The 14,751-nt window shown below is 38.5% G+C and overlaps 1 protein-coding gene across 2 annotated transcripts in view; it reads right to left on the bottom strand.

Annotated features, from left to right (window-relative positions):
* The window catches only part of LOC134527402 (tectonin beta-propeller repeat-containing protein 2), a 203,458-nt gene that overhangs the window by 141,776 nt on the left and 46,931 nt on the right, over positions 1–14,751 (bottom strand). For both annotated transcript variants that reach the window (XM_063360066.1, XM_063360067.1), the window contains exon 6: positions 11,500–11,635. In XM_063360066.1, the coding sequence (XP_063216136.1) occupies positions 11,500–11,635 (136 nt within the window). The remainder of the gene's footprint in view (positions 1–11,499; positions 11,636–14,751) is intronic.

Raw genomic sequence — 14,751 nt, 5'->3', positions numbered from 1 at the left:
ACTTATTTTCTGTCCGATTTTCTTCGGATTTTCGGCAATATTTTCACGGTTCCTCGGAATTGGGTTGTAATAGAGAGGTGCGCGCAATAAATGGAGTCGCAACAAAAAGGTTTTACGGTAGTTCTATTACCCTGAACTATTACTACAGGTCAGTCGTATCTTTCTAAGGAATCTCATATAACTTACGAACTTTTCAGAACAAAAACCCCGGAATATTTAAAATCATTAAAGTCATTTTACACACCAGTTTTCTTCTAATACCAGAATGTTGACGTCTCTTATAACTTTAATTACCATTTAAAATATAGAGTTTCATATAATCTATCAATCTAGCGAACCACCTCGACATACCCAGCTCTACCTACTGAATGGCTATGATAATGAAAATTGCTTCACTTTGTACATAATTCATTCAATAATTGAAGACATTTAATAAAATAGGTGCAATGAGTTTGACAATATTTTACTGGTATGAAGTAAACCATTTATATCACGTTATATTAATGGAATGACACTTAAAAGTAACCTTTGTTTTCCGTTCACTATACTAATATTGTTGCATTCATATTTAAGTCAAAACATTCACACCCTTTTCTTGTTTCCTTTAAATTCATGTAAATATTCAATTTATTACAACTACTTAGAAGTTGTTGGCACCCATAAATTAACATTAAATGATTCTTTCTTTTGATTTTATTTTATAAATTCATTAGAATGGGTCTAAGTATATTCGAGTTATTTGAAGTCAAACCACTTTACAGTAATTGATAAATGTTTTGACGGAAGTAACCCATTTAACGTTGGCAATTAGAATTTAAATACGTTTTAGTAACTGCTGTAAATACTATTTAATAATTTTAGTAATGTTGATTTTTATTTCTGTTGATTTTATAGTCTGGTTAAAGTATTTTTTTTTTTTGCAATTTCTAAATAATTTACTGTTATTTTTCTTCTTGTAATTTTCGCTTTCCCGAGGGACGTTTGCTAAATATTCCCGCTTCGGTTGTTTTCGGAACGAGCTGAGTGTGCCCAAAAATGGACAAGAAACAACCGACCATTGGCAGAGTGTGCTGCGGTGCGAACTATCGGCAGCCAAGTGACTTTTAATTTCATCGGTTACGAGAGCGAAGGTCCGAGCTGCCTGCGGCGAATGATGACAGCGAGGAACTCACACCATGAGTTACGAGGGACGCCTCTGGACCCCTGCATCATGGAGTAAAATAAGGTTGATGACTCATAAATAGATGTAAGTCTTTGGGAAAAGAAAATATGCAAATTCGGAAGGGCAGATTTTAGTGTGACGAAGCATGCTGTTGCTTTGAATGGGTAAGCTACAAGATTTAACATGTGCAGATTGGTTCCCAAATTATTTTGCTAGGGACGTCTATATTGCTAGCGAACAATTATGAATAAGTATGAATAATTATGCAAACTGAAAAAGTTTGAGCGATTAGGTTAAATTATGTTTCCCGCCTTTACAAACTGAGAAAAAGTGCAAGCAGTTAAATGACCAGGAAGTGTGATTCAGGGTTTATGAACATACTGTGTGCAACATCGGTAAATTTTAAGTCTATGAATTAATGTAACTTTTCATTACGAATAATGCATAATTAAAGTCTAAGAAGGTGCATGAATAAGATAGTAGGGCAAAGGTGCTAATAATTGAGTTGAACTTTTATTATGAACAGAAAAGACCTTATAAACTTTGATAGAGGAGCGCACCATTAAAATTGTAGTATTTTATATAGTGTGTTTGATTACAATTCTTTTATTATTTAGCCTGGTAATGAAAAAGTTTTTTTTTACATCTCGTATTTGTATTAACCTGAGATTTTCTTAACTATACTGTGCTAGTCTGAGGCACGTATTTTAGTCGCAATATTTTTATCATTATTTGTAGGTATTATATACATATATAGTTACAATAATCAAAAAAATAATCGCCGTGGGAAAACTATTAGGTTCGTAAATGGATAGCCCAATTAAAGATTTTACTACACAGTTTTATTGATTGCCAATATTTACATCACTAACAAATAATCTTCTAAAAATGCCTAATAATCAATTACACTTAAAAAAATGTTTATTCCCCAGTCACTCGGTTTTCACACACCGCACACCTCTGGCGCAACCCTCGCCGCAGCACCCCTCGTGGACCTCCGTCGCGGGACTCCGTCGCCGCCGTTGCAATTCCCTTCGCCGAGGATCCGCTCAACGCTTCGCTCGGAACTTCGCTCGGGACTCTCGCCATCCAACTATCGCCGAGTCGCTCGCCGAGGAACTCCTCACCCACGGCACTATCGCCCCGAAACTCCGCCGCACCTGAGGCACTATCGCCCGGATGAACTCCACTCCCAACTGCTCACCAAGGCCGGCGTCCTGAGCTTATATAGGCCCCGGCGCCACTTCTAGGATTCACGAGCGCGGCTAGGGCCAGTCGCGTCATTCCGCGCCAACCCGACGCCAGAATTATCGAGACGCGTCGGTAGCTCGCGGAACTCCCCAGCTGAAAGGTGTCAGATAATGCCGCAAAGCCAGAGCGTTGCTAGAGGAGCGGAGAAAAGGAGGGGGGGAAGCGACGACCCTTGTAATCTACAACGTGCGCGCGGCACGTCTCATGTTGCGGCGGCCACGTGACATCAGTGGCCCTGCGGGGCCGCCAGCCAGCTCTGAACCTGCACGCCGCGGCCCTGCTCACGTTCGTAACTCTATATATATATATATATATAATGGTTGTTATGATGCATACTGACTTAAGAAAAGGTTTAACATGTGCAAGGTAAGGCATGTTACAGTATCTCGCAACAGCCATGGTCAGTTTCACGATTGTAATTGAATTTTAAAAAACTGCAGAAAGTTAGCTTAAAATTTAACTGGTTTGTTTCCTTTTTACTATCACTACCCATTAGATGCTTTTCTATAAGGTTTAATGATGATAACGTGTTGGATAAATTTCTGGAATCTCACATTGCATGCTCAAGGGGGGAGGGAACTCAGGCTTCATGGAAGCAAATGTAGACAGCTTGTTTCAGGCAGCTGTGTGATTGACCCTCTTGGTAGCAGGCGTGTGGGGAATTTTTGTCGGCCTATAACGTGGAAGGAGGTCAAGGTCGTGACAATATTCCTTGTTAAAAATCAGGCCCAAAGCCTGGGTTTGGTATTTATTCAAGTCTTTTTTGTTTTAATGTAACTGTTTCATTATATAGTTTAAAATTTTGCTCTGCAAATTGAATGATTTAGTAGTCGAAGTAGCTGCTCCAGCAGCAAATTCTAAAGGCCGGTGCAAATACTATGTGTGATTCGCATCCAGTAATGTAGCCTGTAACACAATTTTCATATAATTATTAGTGATGCACCGATAAGGCTTTACCGATTACAGAAACGATACAGATAACCAACATAAACATCGGCCCATACCGATACAAACCGATTACCGATTATTATATCACATTTTATTTTTCCAACAGCTAAATTAAACAAATAATATATCAAGCAATACTAAGAATTAAAATATCTTCACAGGCTTATATTATTTATTTTTATTCTTAAAAGTAAATATATCATGTGAAACACGCTGTTGACATTTATTAGTCATAACTCAACATTGGCAAATTTGAATTTAAAAAAACAAGCTTTCTTAAGTTCTCAGGCAACATCCTGTTGCGCATCTCTTGGAGAATGTTTCCTGCTGATGAAAACAATCTCTCTGAGCACACAGATCCAAGGGGTATTATAAGATTTTTCAGTTTTGCCTTCTTCAGATGTGGGTAATTTACATCTTTTAACCAGAATTCAATCGGGTCTGTCCCTAGGTCGAATGTTGGCTGCTTCATGTAACTGTCCAGTTCTTTAATTACATTACCTGTAAATAATAAAATTACAAAATGACAAATATTTGGTTTAGCAATTAAATAATAAGATTTGTTGACTGTAGCACAGTGTATGTGGTACTTACCCCTAGTTGAAGCTGTTGTAGCAGCTATAGACTTATCAACCATTTTCTGGAACGTCTGCCAAATTCCCTTCTGTGTAGCAGAAGGACCAGGTGAAGAAATGGCACATCTAGAAGTGCCAGTTGACTCAGAAGTCTGATCACATTTTTGCAGTGTCATGCTATCATTTAAACTATTTTTCACTGTTTCATTGCTGTCAGGATTTTGGAATGGATGGTGTTTATAACGAGGATCAAGCATCGTAGCTACTAGGAAAATCTCAGTCTTTTCCAATTCACCAAGACGTGAGCCGAGTGAATGTTTCAAATCGGTTGCAAAAGATTTAGAGGCACCTTTAACAGCTTTAACCTCCATTATCTTCATTTCCAGCATGTGATTTAGGCTGTTGACTAGTGGTATAGCATCTGCTACAGATGCTTTTACACTGATGACTGTCTTGATCACATCTTCAAAGTATGTAAGAAGATCTACTAATTGCTCGGCAAGCAACCAATTTTCAACTGTAATCTGACACCTAAACTTCGAGAAATTTTGGAGAGCAACCGTGATGGAAAGACGCTGTTCTACAAGACGTCGTAACATATGAAGAGTAGAGTCCCATCGTTTCGCAATATCTTGAATAAGTACATGCTGAGGTTCGTTTACCTTTTTCTGTGCATCGACAAGAATTTTTTTGGCTGCTGTTGAATGACTGAAATTTCCTACAATGCTCCTGAATGCCGCAAGCAGTTCACGAACTGGACGTTGATTCAGCAGCCCATCTTTGAGTACAAGCTGAACACTGTGAGCTAAGCATGGAATATTTGGCAGTTTGAGGTGATCTCTTACGGCACATTTCATATTAGATGCATTATCAGTAACAACTGCACATACTTTATTGCCTATCTCCCAGTCTTCAAATATGTGCAAGAGATTGTCTGCAATGTTTACTGCAGTGTGCAAATCACCATCAAAAGGTAAAACTTCAAGGCAGAAATGTACCTTCTGAGACAGCTCTGCTCCATGGGCTGTGACTAATGAAATCATTCATCTGAGACAAGGCCTCACTTGTCCACAAATCTGTCGTGACAGCAAAATTGTCAAGATTAGAAAGTCTCTCTCTAACTTTATTTTTCACTTTCTCATACATTTTTGGAATTACTGTATCGGCCATGTGTTTCCTTGAAGGAATGTTGTATCTCGGAACTGCTTTAAACATGAGACGCCTAAAACCATCATTATTCACAATGTCATATGGTTGCATGTCTACACATATCATTTCAGCAATCAATGTGGTAAATTCCTGAGCTCGTGGATCATTGGAATTGTACAGTAATTTCTCTTCGGCTACGTCTTGCAGTGTTGGTTGAAGTATACATACTTTAACTTTCTTCTGAGAAGGGCCAGCAACCGAATGTTCCCTCTCAGTAGAACATGCCTGGCTTGTACTTTCTGCAAATGCAAATTGCTGAGGATGCCGTGTCTTAACATGATGCAACATGTTGGTGGTTGTGCTTGTACTTTCTGCAAATGCAAATTGCTGAGGATGCAGTGTCTTAACATGATGTAACATGTTGGTGGTTGTGTAGCTTGATCGGCAAGAACCACCACGTGATATTACAGCACCACAATATAAACATCTTCTTGGCTTGTAGTAAAATGTTTCCACACTTCACTTCTCTTTTCCCGCGTCGTCATTGTTTAAAACAGTCTCGTTTTCAGAAATACGCATTCGCAATAATAAACATTTACGTTAAAAAACACAACACTTTAGGAATACTTCCATAGATTATATGATGTCAACAAAGACGCCAATAACAGGAAAGTTAGCCAACACTGAAGTTTGCAAACATTTGGTGCTAAAGCAACCGCTCTCTCCTTTCGGACGTTTTCATTATTTCTCACTATGATCGCTAGCGCTGCTAAACCTGATCGTAATCGTAACCACTTTAATGCTGTCTTATTCTAAAGTTGGCTGTACAACTTTTATCTGTATGCAGGTATCTATGGTTCTTAGTTGCGTGTTTACAAAATAAATAGCGGTGGGAATGAATACTAAATTGAAATAGTGAGTGTGCGCCTAATTTTTTTTATTTAAAATCTGGCGTAAGAAATGCGGCGAAATATGTCTACGAAATCTGACGAGAAAATAAAGGATGCGTAAAATACAACTTACATTGGTATCGGTATTTAAATAATCGGTGATAACGATTAATCGGTAAAATGTAATTATCGGCGATTATCGTTAATCTGTATCGGATTCGGTGCATCACTAGTTAAGACACGGCATCCTCAGCAATTTGCATTTGCAGAAAGTACAAGCCAGGCGTGTTCTACTGAGAGGGAACATTCGGTTGCTGGCCCTTCTCAGAAGAAAGTTAAAGTAAGTCTACTTCAACCAACACTGCAAGACGTAGTCGAAAAGAAATTACTGTACAATTCCAATGATCCACGAGCTCAGGAATTTACCACATTGAATGCTGAAATGACATTGTGAATAATGATGGTTTTAGGCGTCTCATGTCTAAAGCAGTTCCGAGATAATACATTCTTTCAAGGAAACACATGGCCGATACAGTAATTCCAAAAATGTATGAGAAAGTGAAAAATAAAGTTAGAGAGAGACTTTCTAATCTTGACAATTTTGCTGTCACGACAGATTTGTGGACAACTGAGGCTTCGTCTCAGATGAATGATTTCATTAGTCACAGCCCATGGAGCAGAGCTGTCTCAGAAGGTACATTTCTGCCTTGAAGTTTTACCTTTTGATGGTGATTTGCACACTGCAGTAAACATTGCAGACAATCTCTTGCACATATTTGAAGACTGGGAGATAGGCAATAAAGTATGTGCAGTTGTTACTGATAATGCATCTAATATGAAATGTGCCGTAAGAGATCACCTCAAACTGCCAAATATTCCATGCTTAGCTCACAGTGTTCAGCTTGTACTCAAAGATGGGCTGCTGAATCAACGTCCAGTTCGTGAACTGCTTGCGGCATTCAGGAGCATTGTAGGACATTTCAGTCATTTAACAGCAGCCAAAAAAATTCCTGTCGATGCACAGAAAAAGGTAAACGAACCTCAGCATGTACTTATTCAAGATATTGCGACACGATGGGACTCTACTCTTCATATGTTACGACGTCTTGTAGAACAGCGTCTTTCCATCACGGTTGCTCTCCAAAATTTCTCGAAGTTTAGGTGTCAGATAACAGCTGAAAATTGGTTGCTTGCCGAGCAATTAGTAGATCTTCTTACATACTTTGAAGATGTGACCAAGACAGTCATCAGTGAAAAAGCATCTGTAGCAGATGCTATACCACTAGTCAACAGCCTAAATCACATGCTGGAAATGAAGATAATGGAGGTTAAAGCTGTTAAAGGTGCCTCTAAATCTTTTGCAACCGATTTGAAACATTCACTCGGCTCACGTCTTGGTGAATTGGAAAAGACTGAGATTTTCCTAGTAGCTACGATGCTTGATCCTCGTTATAAACACCATCCATTCCAAAATCCTGACAGCATTGAAACAGTAAAAAATAGTTTGAATGATAGCATGACACTGCAAAAATGTGATCAGACTTCTGAGTCAACTGGCACTTCTAGATGTGCCATTTCTTCACCTGGTCCTTCTGCTACACAGAAGGGAATTTGGCAGACGTTCCAGAAAATGGTTGATAAGTCTATAGCTGCTACAACAGCTTCAACTAGGGGTAAGTACCACATACACTGTGCTACAGTCAACAAATCTTATTATTTAATTGCTAAACCAAATATTTGTCATTTGGTAATTTTATTATTTACAGGTAATGTAATTAAAGAACTGGAAAGTTACATGAAGCAGCCAACATTCGACCTAGGGACAGACCCGATTGAATTCTGGTTAAAAGATGTAAATTACCCACATCTGAAGAAGGCAGCACTGAAAAATCTTATAATACCCCTTGGATCTGTGTGCTCAGAGAGATTGTTTTCATCAGCAGGAAACATTCTCCAAGAGAAGCGCAACAGGATGTTGCCTGAGAACTTAAGAAAGCTTGTTTTTTTAAATTCAAATTTGCCAGTGTTGAATTATGACTAATAAATGTCAACTGCGTGTTTCACATGATATATTTACTTTTAAGAATAAAAATAAATAATATAAGCCTGTGAAGATATTTTAATTCTTAGTATTGCTTGATATATTATTTGTTTAATTTAGCTGTTGGAAAAATAAAATGTGATAAAATAATCGGTAATCGGTTTGTATCGGTATCGGCCGATGTTTATGTTGGTTATCTGTATCGTTTCTGTAATCGGTAAAGCCTTATCGGTGCATCACTAGTCTTAACATGATGCAACATGTTGGTGGTTGTGTAGCTTGATCGGCAAGAACCACCACGTGATATTACAGCACTACAATATAAACATATTGCTTTACTATCGTCTTCTTGGCTTGTAGTAAAATGTTTCCACACTTCACTTCTCTTTTCCCGCGTCGCCATTGTTTAAAACGGTCTCGTTTTCAGAAATACGCATTCGCAATAATAAACATTTACGTTTAAAAACACAACACTTTCGGAATACTTCCATAGATTATATGATGTCAACAAAGACGCCAATAACAGTAAAGTTAGCCAACACTGAAGTTCGCAAACATTTGGTGCTAAAGCAACCGCTCTCTCCTTTCGGACGTTTTCATTATTTCTCACTATGATCGCTAGCGCTGCTAAACCTGATCGTAATCGTAACCACTTTAATGCTGTCTTATTCTAAAGTTGGCAGTACAACTTTTATCTGTATGCAGGTATCTATGGTTCTTAGTTGCGTGTTTACAAAATAAATAGCGGCGGGAATGAATACTAAATTAAAATAGTGAGTGTGCGCCTAATTTTTTTTTATTTAAAATCCGGCGTAAGATATGCGGCGAAATATGTCTACGAAATCTGACGAGAAAATAAAGGATGCGTAAAATACAACTTACATTGGTATCGGTATCTAAATAATCTGTGATAACGATTAATCGGTAAAATGTAATTATCGGCGATTATCGTTAATCGGTATCGGAATCGGTGCATCACTAATAATTATTAAGCTTGGTATAAATTTAATAATTCTAAAGTTAAATTTTGTATCCGAAACCCAAGTTTTATATTTTAACTGTATTTTCAACAAGAGAACACATTAATTTGCTTTTTACCTAGGTTAGATGTTACACATAACTGGTGTGAAGCGGGCGCTTAGCCCTGACATTCGCGCATGCATCGGATCGGTGACCTTCCCCTCTTCCCCACTCCTTTCCACTCCTCCTTCCCTTCTAGCACCTTAGTGACCTCAGCGCAACCTGCGAGGTTTTAAAAGCGACTGCGCGCGCTGGGTTTCGTTCATTATTTAGTTGCTCTTAGACAAGTTAGTATGAGTAGGGTGCGGTGTGCGGAGCTTGGCAGTAGCTGGCCTGAGGGGTAATTCTTTGGTATATTCTCAGGATTGTCGTCGTACGAGGTGGCCGTGCCATTAGCCATGCCTTAAGGTGACGTATCGTTGTGTGCCTACTCTTCTAAATTCCGTTTCGGCCGCCAACTGTAGAAATTCACTTTGGACAAGTCATGTTTCGTTTTCGTAAGGCAGTATTTTTGCCGTATTGTTTGGTTATAATGGGATGCTCTTGATTTGCCCTTTTGATTGCTTGCTGTTTAGCAGGCTGCTACTAGAGCAGTTGTTCGTTGCGCAATGTTTCCGTAATTTTGCGTCGTTATGTCTGCCTTATATAGTATCATTTTTGCGTCTTGTTCTGGTTTCCGGGAATTTTAATGTTCTTTGACTGCGGGCTTGTTTCGTAGGGTCGTTTGATTTTGATCCGCACGCTTCATGCCTATTTGACTATTCCACGTCTATGTTTATTGTACTTAATGTCTTATGAGTCTTTTGAGATTCTATGTATGATTATTTATTGTCATGGCCGCGACGTCTAAACGTAATTCCTTACTGTGATATCTATATATATATATATATTGTAGTAGATTGTATACACATGTAATTGGCGTATTTGTATCCTAGTCATCTCATATTACAGGCCTTCATTAGTCGTGTAATCCATATTGTTTTATTATGCTCATTCCTTGTGATAACGTTGATGTTGTCTGCGATGTGACAACATAATTAAATACCTCATGTTAGCCCATCTGAGAGGCCTTGTAGAATGCGTGAGCTTTTGTGTGTTAATTAAAAATAAAATAAAAGAGATGTTGCCGAGGGCGAGTGGAGAATTATATGGGTGTTTTGTTTATTGGGTTTCTTTTCCCCGGGCCAACGGTCACTATACTCTGTGGCTCTGATACAAGAGAATCACTGTGGTTGTAGCGTGCGAGACAAGGCTACAGGTGAGTACTGAAAGACTTGCTCACCTTTTTTTTTATTTAATGACATTATTTGTGTAGCTTGACAGCTTAATGGCTCATGAGAATTTTTCAATAAAACAATAATTCATTGGATAGCCTATAACAGAAATATTCTTATCCCCTACCCATCATAAGTAAAAATCTCTAAACATAGAGCTATTTTCTTGACTAGACCGTCTGCCAACAGCCAGATGACATCCATGGTTATAGTTGGTATCATATGGTTACCAAGAGTAAGGCTGAGAGAGTGCTCCAAGGTCGGTTTGCACTAGGATTACAAGAGGTTTTTGTGGTCTTACATGACATACTGCAGGCAAGAATGTGAGGAGTCTAATATATATCCTGTTCATACGATCTGGACACGTCTCGTGGCCGAAAATGTTAAGGTGATGGGCTCAAGCGGCAAGGGTCATGTTTTCAATCTCAACACCTTGGCACGTATGTGGTACCTTAGAGGTCTGGCACTAGGAGTCTGCCAGTATTCAAAAAAAATTCTATTCTCAATAATAATTTGATATTCAATTTTTGTATATAATTTTATATACGTATCGAAATTTTAAATAGAATACTTTTAATTATTCATTACCTATCGATACAGCAAGTGAGACTCGTACACAAAAAATTTTATTTAAAAAAAAACGAACATGTATGGGAATAAGACGAATTAAAATAAATTTTAATTTATTTTATGCAGTATTATACACATTTTTTTATATGCAACATATAATCCGTAATTACCCATGATTTCAAATTCATTATAATACTCTTATTTTTAAATATAGAAACAGTTGGATCAACAAAACAGTTACCAAACAATTTTTTTTTGTTTAAGAAAATGCATTGCTAGGGTTTTTTTTATTTTATTTCCTTTTACATTTCTCTATTATGGTTCCATATATATTACTCTTGTTTTTCACTGTACTGTATTTGTGATCAATTATTCTTGGACTCCGGTAGATTGCGAAAAAAAGTTTTCACTGTATGTTAAAAAAGATTAAAAAAATATTTGATATTTGATTGAAAGTTTTATATGAATAAAAAAGTATCTGCAGAAACCTCTTTGGCACTCACTATAATTTTGGAGGTCACATTGCCTTAATGCATAAACCTTGCGACCTAAAATTCCATCCCACAAAACCAACAAATATTTGTCATACTGAAAACACGATCACAGAAACTGCAGTCACCTTATAGATAAGAGTCTGCTGAACAACCCCATTCCTGTTGGCCAGCCAGAGTCTGAGACCCGGCCGACTCGCGTAGATCACGAGATCCTGTGGCCGTCCCTCACCCACGCTGAAAGTTGCTCCGAAATGTCCCAGCCTAGAAACAAAACATAATTTCCAAAACCATAACAGCTCTGACTCACAGGCAATGTTTCAGATCATAATCAAATTTTTTACTGTCCCACCACACATATAATACGCATTTTATGCTAATGATAGAAAGATAAGCGAAAATTAACAGTTAAAAATAAATCATCATGGAAGATCACAAAGTGACTGGCTGCTAAAAACTTGGAAAGTCACAGACATTGTAGTGTGCAAATGCCACAATCAAAGAGCACCGATATCAGTTCCCCGTGTGCACAAAGGACCCTGCTGGTGCCTAGAGGCACACCTAGCTGCTCGCAACCCCATCAGACAGTTTAGAGAGGAGTGGGCTGAGCCAAGCTGAGGTGTGCAGACCTCCCTCAAAGCCCTTTAACCCTCCTCATCCACGCCCCACGTGCCCACTGAACCATGCTGGTTACTAGAGGCACACGTAGCTGCTTGTCACTCCTGCAGAGCCATGGAGAAAGAGTGGGCTGAGCCAAGCCAAAGTGCGCAGACTTTACTAAGGTCTTCATTATTCTTCTGCCACTGCTCACCCAGTTGTTCTGGGGTTCAAGCCCTACTGAGTTTCCAGTGCCATTTTCTACCCGCAACCCTTCAGTCAACCAGATGCGCCTGCAGTTGCCAACACTAACATGGTCACGAGCCAGGGCAGTTTTGGATGCTTTAGGGAATACATCTCTCTCTCTCCTGTCAGCTCGCTTTCTCCCGCCTAGGCCCTTCGCCGGCCCCCTGCCAACCCCGTGAGGGACAAGGATATGGCTTGGTTACCTGGGTTCATATCTTGCATCTTGCCTCATATCTCACCTAAACAGCTGTGGGGTGGTTTCTCAGTTGCTGGAGTACCCCGCGAAAGTGGTCCATTGGGAAAACAGTTACACCTGGGGATGGTTCGGTCGGTCAGGGACGACCACCACAATACACCGCACCCCCGCGAGGCTAGATGGCCAGCCGTCGAAAGCCTTTAGCATCCCTCCTAAACAACTTCTCCTTTGCTCTTAGCTTCGCTGGCCTTATTCCCTAACGAAATAGGGACAAGTGGAGCAACGAGAAGCCCTTGGAGCCAGGCTGGGCGAGGAGTGAAACCCTACCACGTAGCTTGTGGCATTCTGCCACTGTTGATTTAACAATAATAGTATTAAGACCCTCTATTTTACTGATCAATATTTTGTTCACAAATCCTACCGAAATCCTGTCCTCACCTTTAAGGAAAAAGGTGAAGGTGTATTAATTGTAATTAATGAACATAAGAGTTATTTTTATCTAAACTTAAGACCACCTAGATTTTGATGCTGCTTGGACAAAATTAAAACCTTATACATACCTCAAATCTTTAATAATTGTTAATATATATCCCCCCTCAAATAACTCCAACCACATATGTTACCTACTTTGAAAAGTTTTAAGATATCTTCAGTAACTCTCAAGATGAGTTTTTATTACTTGAGTGATTTAAATGTGCCTGGTGTAGATTGGTCGAACAAACATACTCTTAATAAATCTCATTCTTATATCAAATCAAAGGCTTATACATAACTAAAATTTACTACTAGTTAAGCTTATTTCATTGTAACAATAACCAATCTTCCGAAAGGCTCTTAAATCTCTGTTGTTTGAATGTTCTCGAACGTGTGATTACTTTATCAGTTGATTAGTTAGTCACGTAACATTTACCTCATCCTCCACTTGATATTGCAATTACCATGGACATTTATCCTACAAATTTAAAGAACTCAGCCTGCATAAGAAACTACTTTCTTGGACTATATAATTCAATCAAATACCATGATTGGTTCCACTTTTTTATGTTCAATGATGTAAAAGAATTAGTAGACAAATTAATATTATGTTTTGATGAGAAACTCAATACTTTTATTCCAATGTATACTAAAAAGTCCTCTAAATATACTCATGGTTTTCTGAAGAATTAATTAAATTAGAGCCTTAAAATTAAAAATATATATATATTGTCATAAACAATATACATAAAAGAAATACTAATATGCAATTAACAATGTTATACTCAGTATTCATTCTATCATAAAACAGTCAAGAACCTCATCAAATGTGATAAAAAAAATTAACAATAATATAAATATAATACCAAAATTTTTGATTTTCTTTTTAATTTATGAAATATGGCTACCAAGATGAATTATCCTACCAAATTAATGGAGTTGTGTCTTAAGATCCTTTAATAAGTTTTAATGGTTTCACAATTTTTTTTTGTGTTTATGTCTCGTCTAATAACAATTATTTAATTTGTCCCACATTTCCAATATCAATACAATCCCATTTTTCTCTATTTCTCAGTATCTTATGCTTTGGGGTATTAAGTCTTCAGGCCCTGATGGAATACCAAATGTCATCTTAAAAAGATGTTCTCTTTTAATTGTACCTTTGCTAAAACACATCTTTAATATTAGCCTCAAATGCCACGTTTTTCCTCAACATCATCATCCACTGTTTCCAGCCTGTGGCCAGATCCACACAGTAAAATGCCTGCATCTTCCTCTGCCTTCCATCTTTCCTCATTGTTCACTTTATTCCAGTTTTTCCTACCAAATTAAAAATAATAAAGGTTAACCCATCCACAAAAAAGGAAGAAACCAATAATCTCCAGTCATAGACCTACATATACCGTATTTACCCATGTACCACCCGCACATTTTTTCCGAAAAACAACATTCAAAAATCGGGGTGCGGGTCATACACGGAATTTGAGGTTTTGGACAAAAATTAAGACTGAAAAAAATGGATTTATCGTACATTACAGAATGCTGGAAGCATTTATTACAATGAAAATATAAGTATCCAACCCGTTACTATCATATTGTAGCGCGGGTGAATAGCAAACAAGCAATATTGTTAACTACGTTGTGCGCCGCGTGTACAGCTTGCGTCGCCCGCTGGGATGTGCCAAGGCGGCACCGAACCGTGCCGTGCAGCGCCGGACCGTGCCGCGCCGGACCGTGCCGACCTAGCATTCCAGGCAGCGCCGGACCGTGCCGAGCAGCATCAAGCCAGTACCACCTACACCTCCACCCGCCGTTATTGTTCTGTTAACGGTGAATAAGTAGTGAAAATGAGTGCTAAGCGATTGCG

This window comes from Bacillus rossius, chromosome 1 (genome assembly GCF_032445375.1).
Source record: "Bacillus rossius redtenbacheri isolate Brsri chromosome 1, Brsri_v3, whole genome shotgun sequence".
Taxonomy (NCBI): domain Eukaryota; kingdom Metazoa; phylum Arthropoda; class Insecta; order Phasmatodea; family Bacillidae; genus Bacillus; species Bacillus rossius.
Note: the sequence above shows the minus strand (reverse complement) of the source record. Positions and strands in the feature narration are given on the sequence as shown.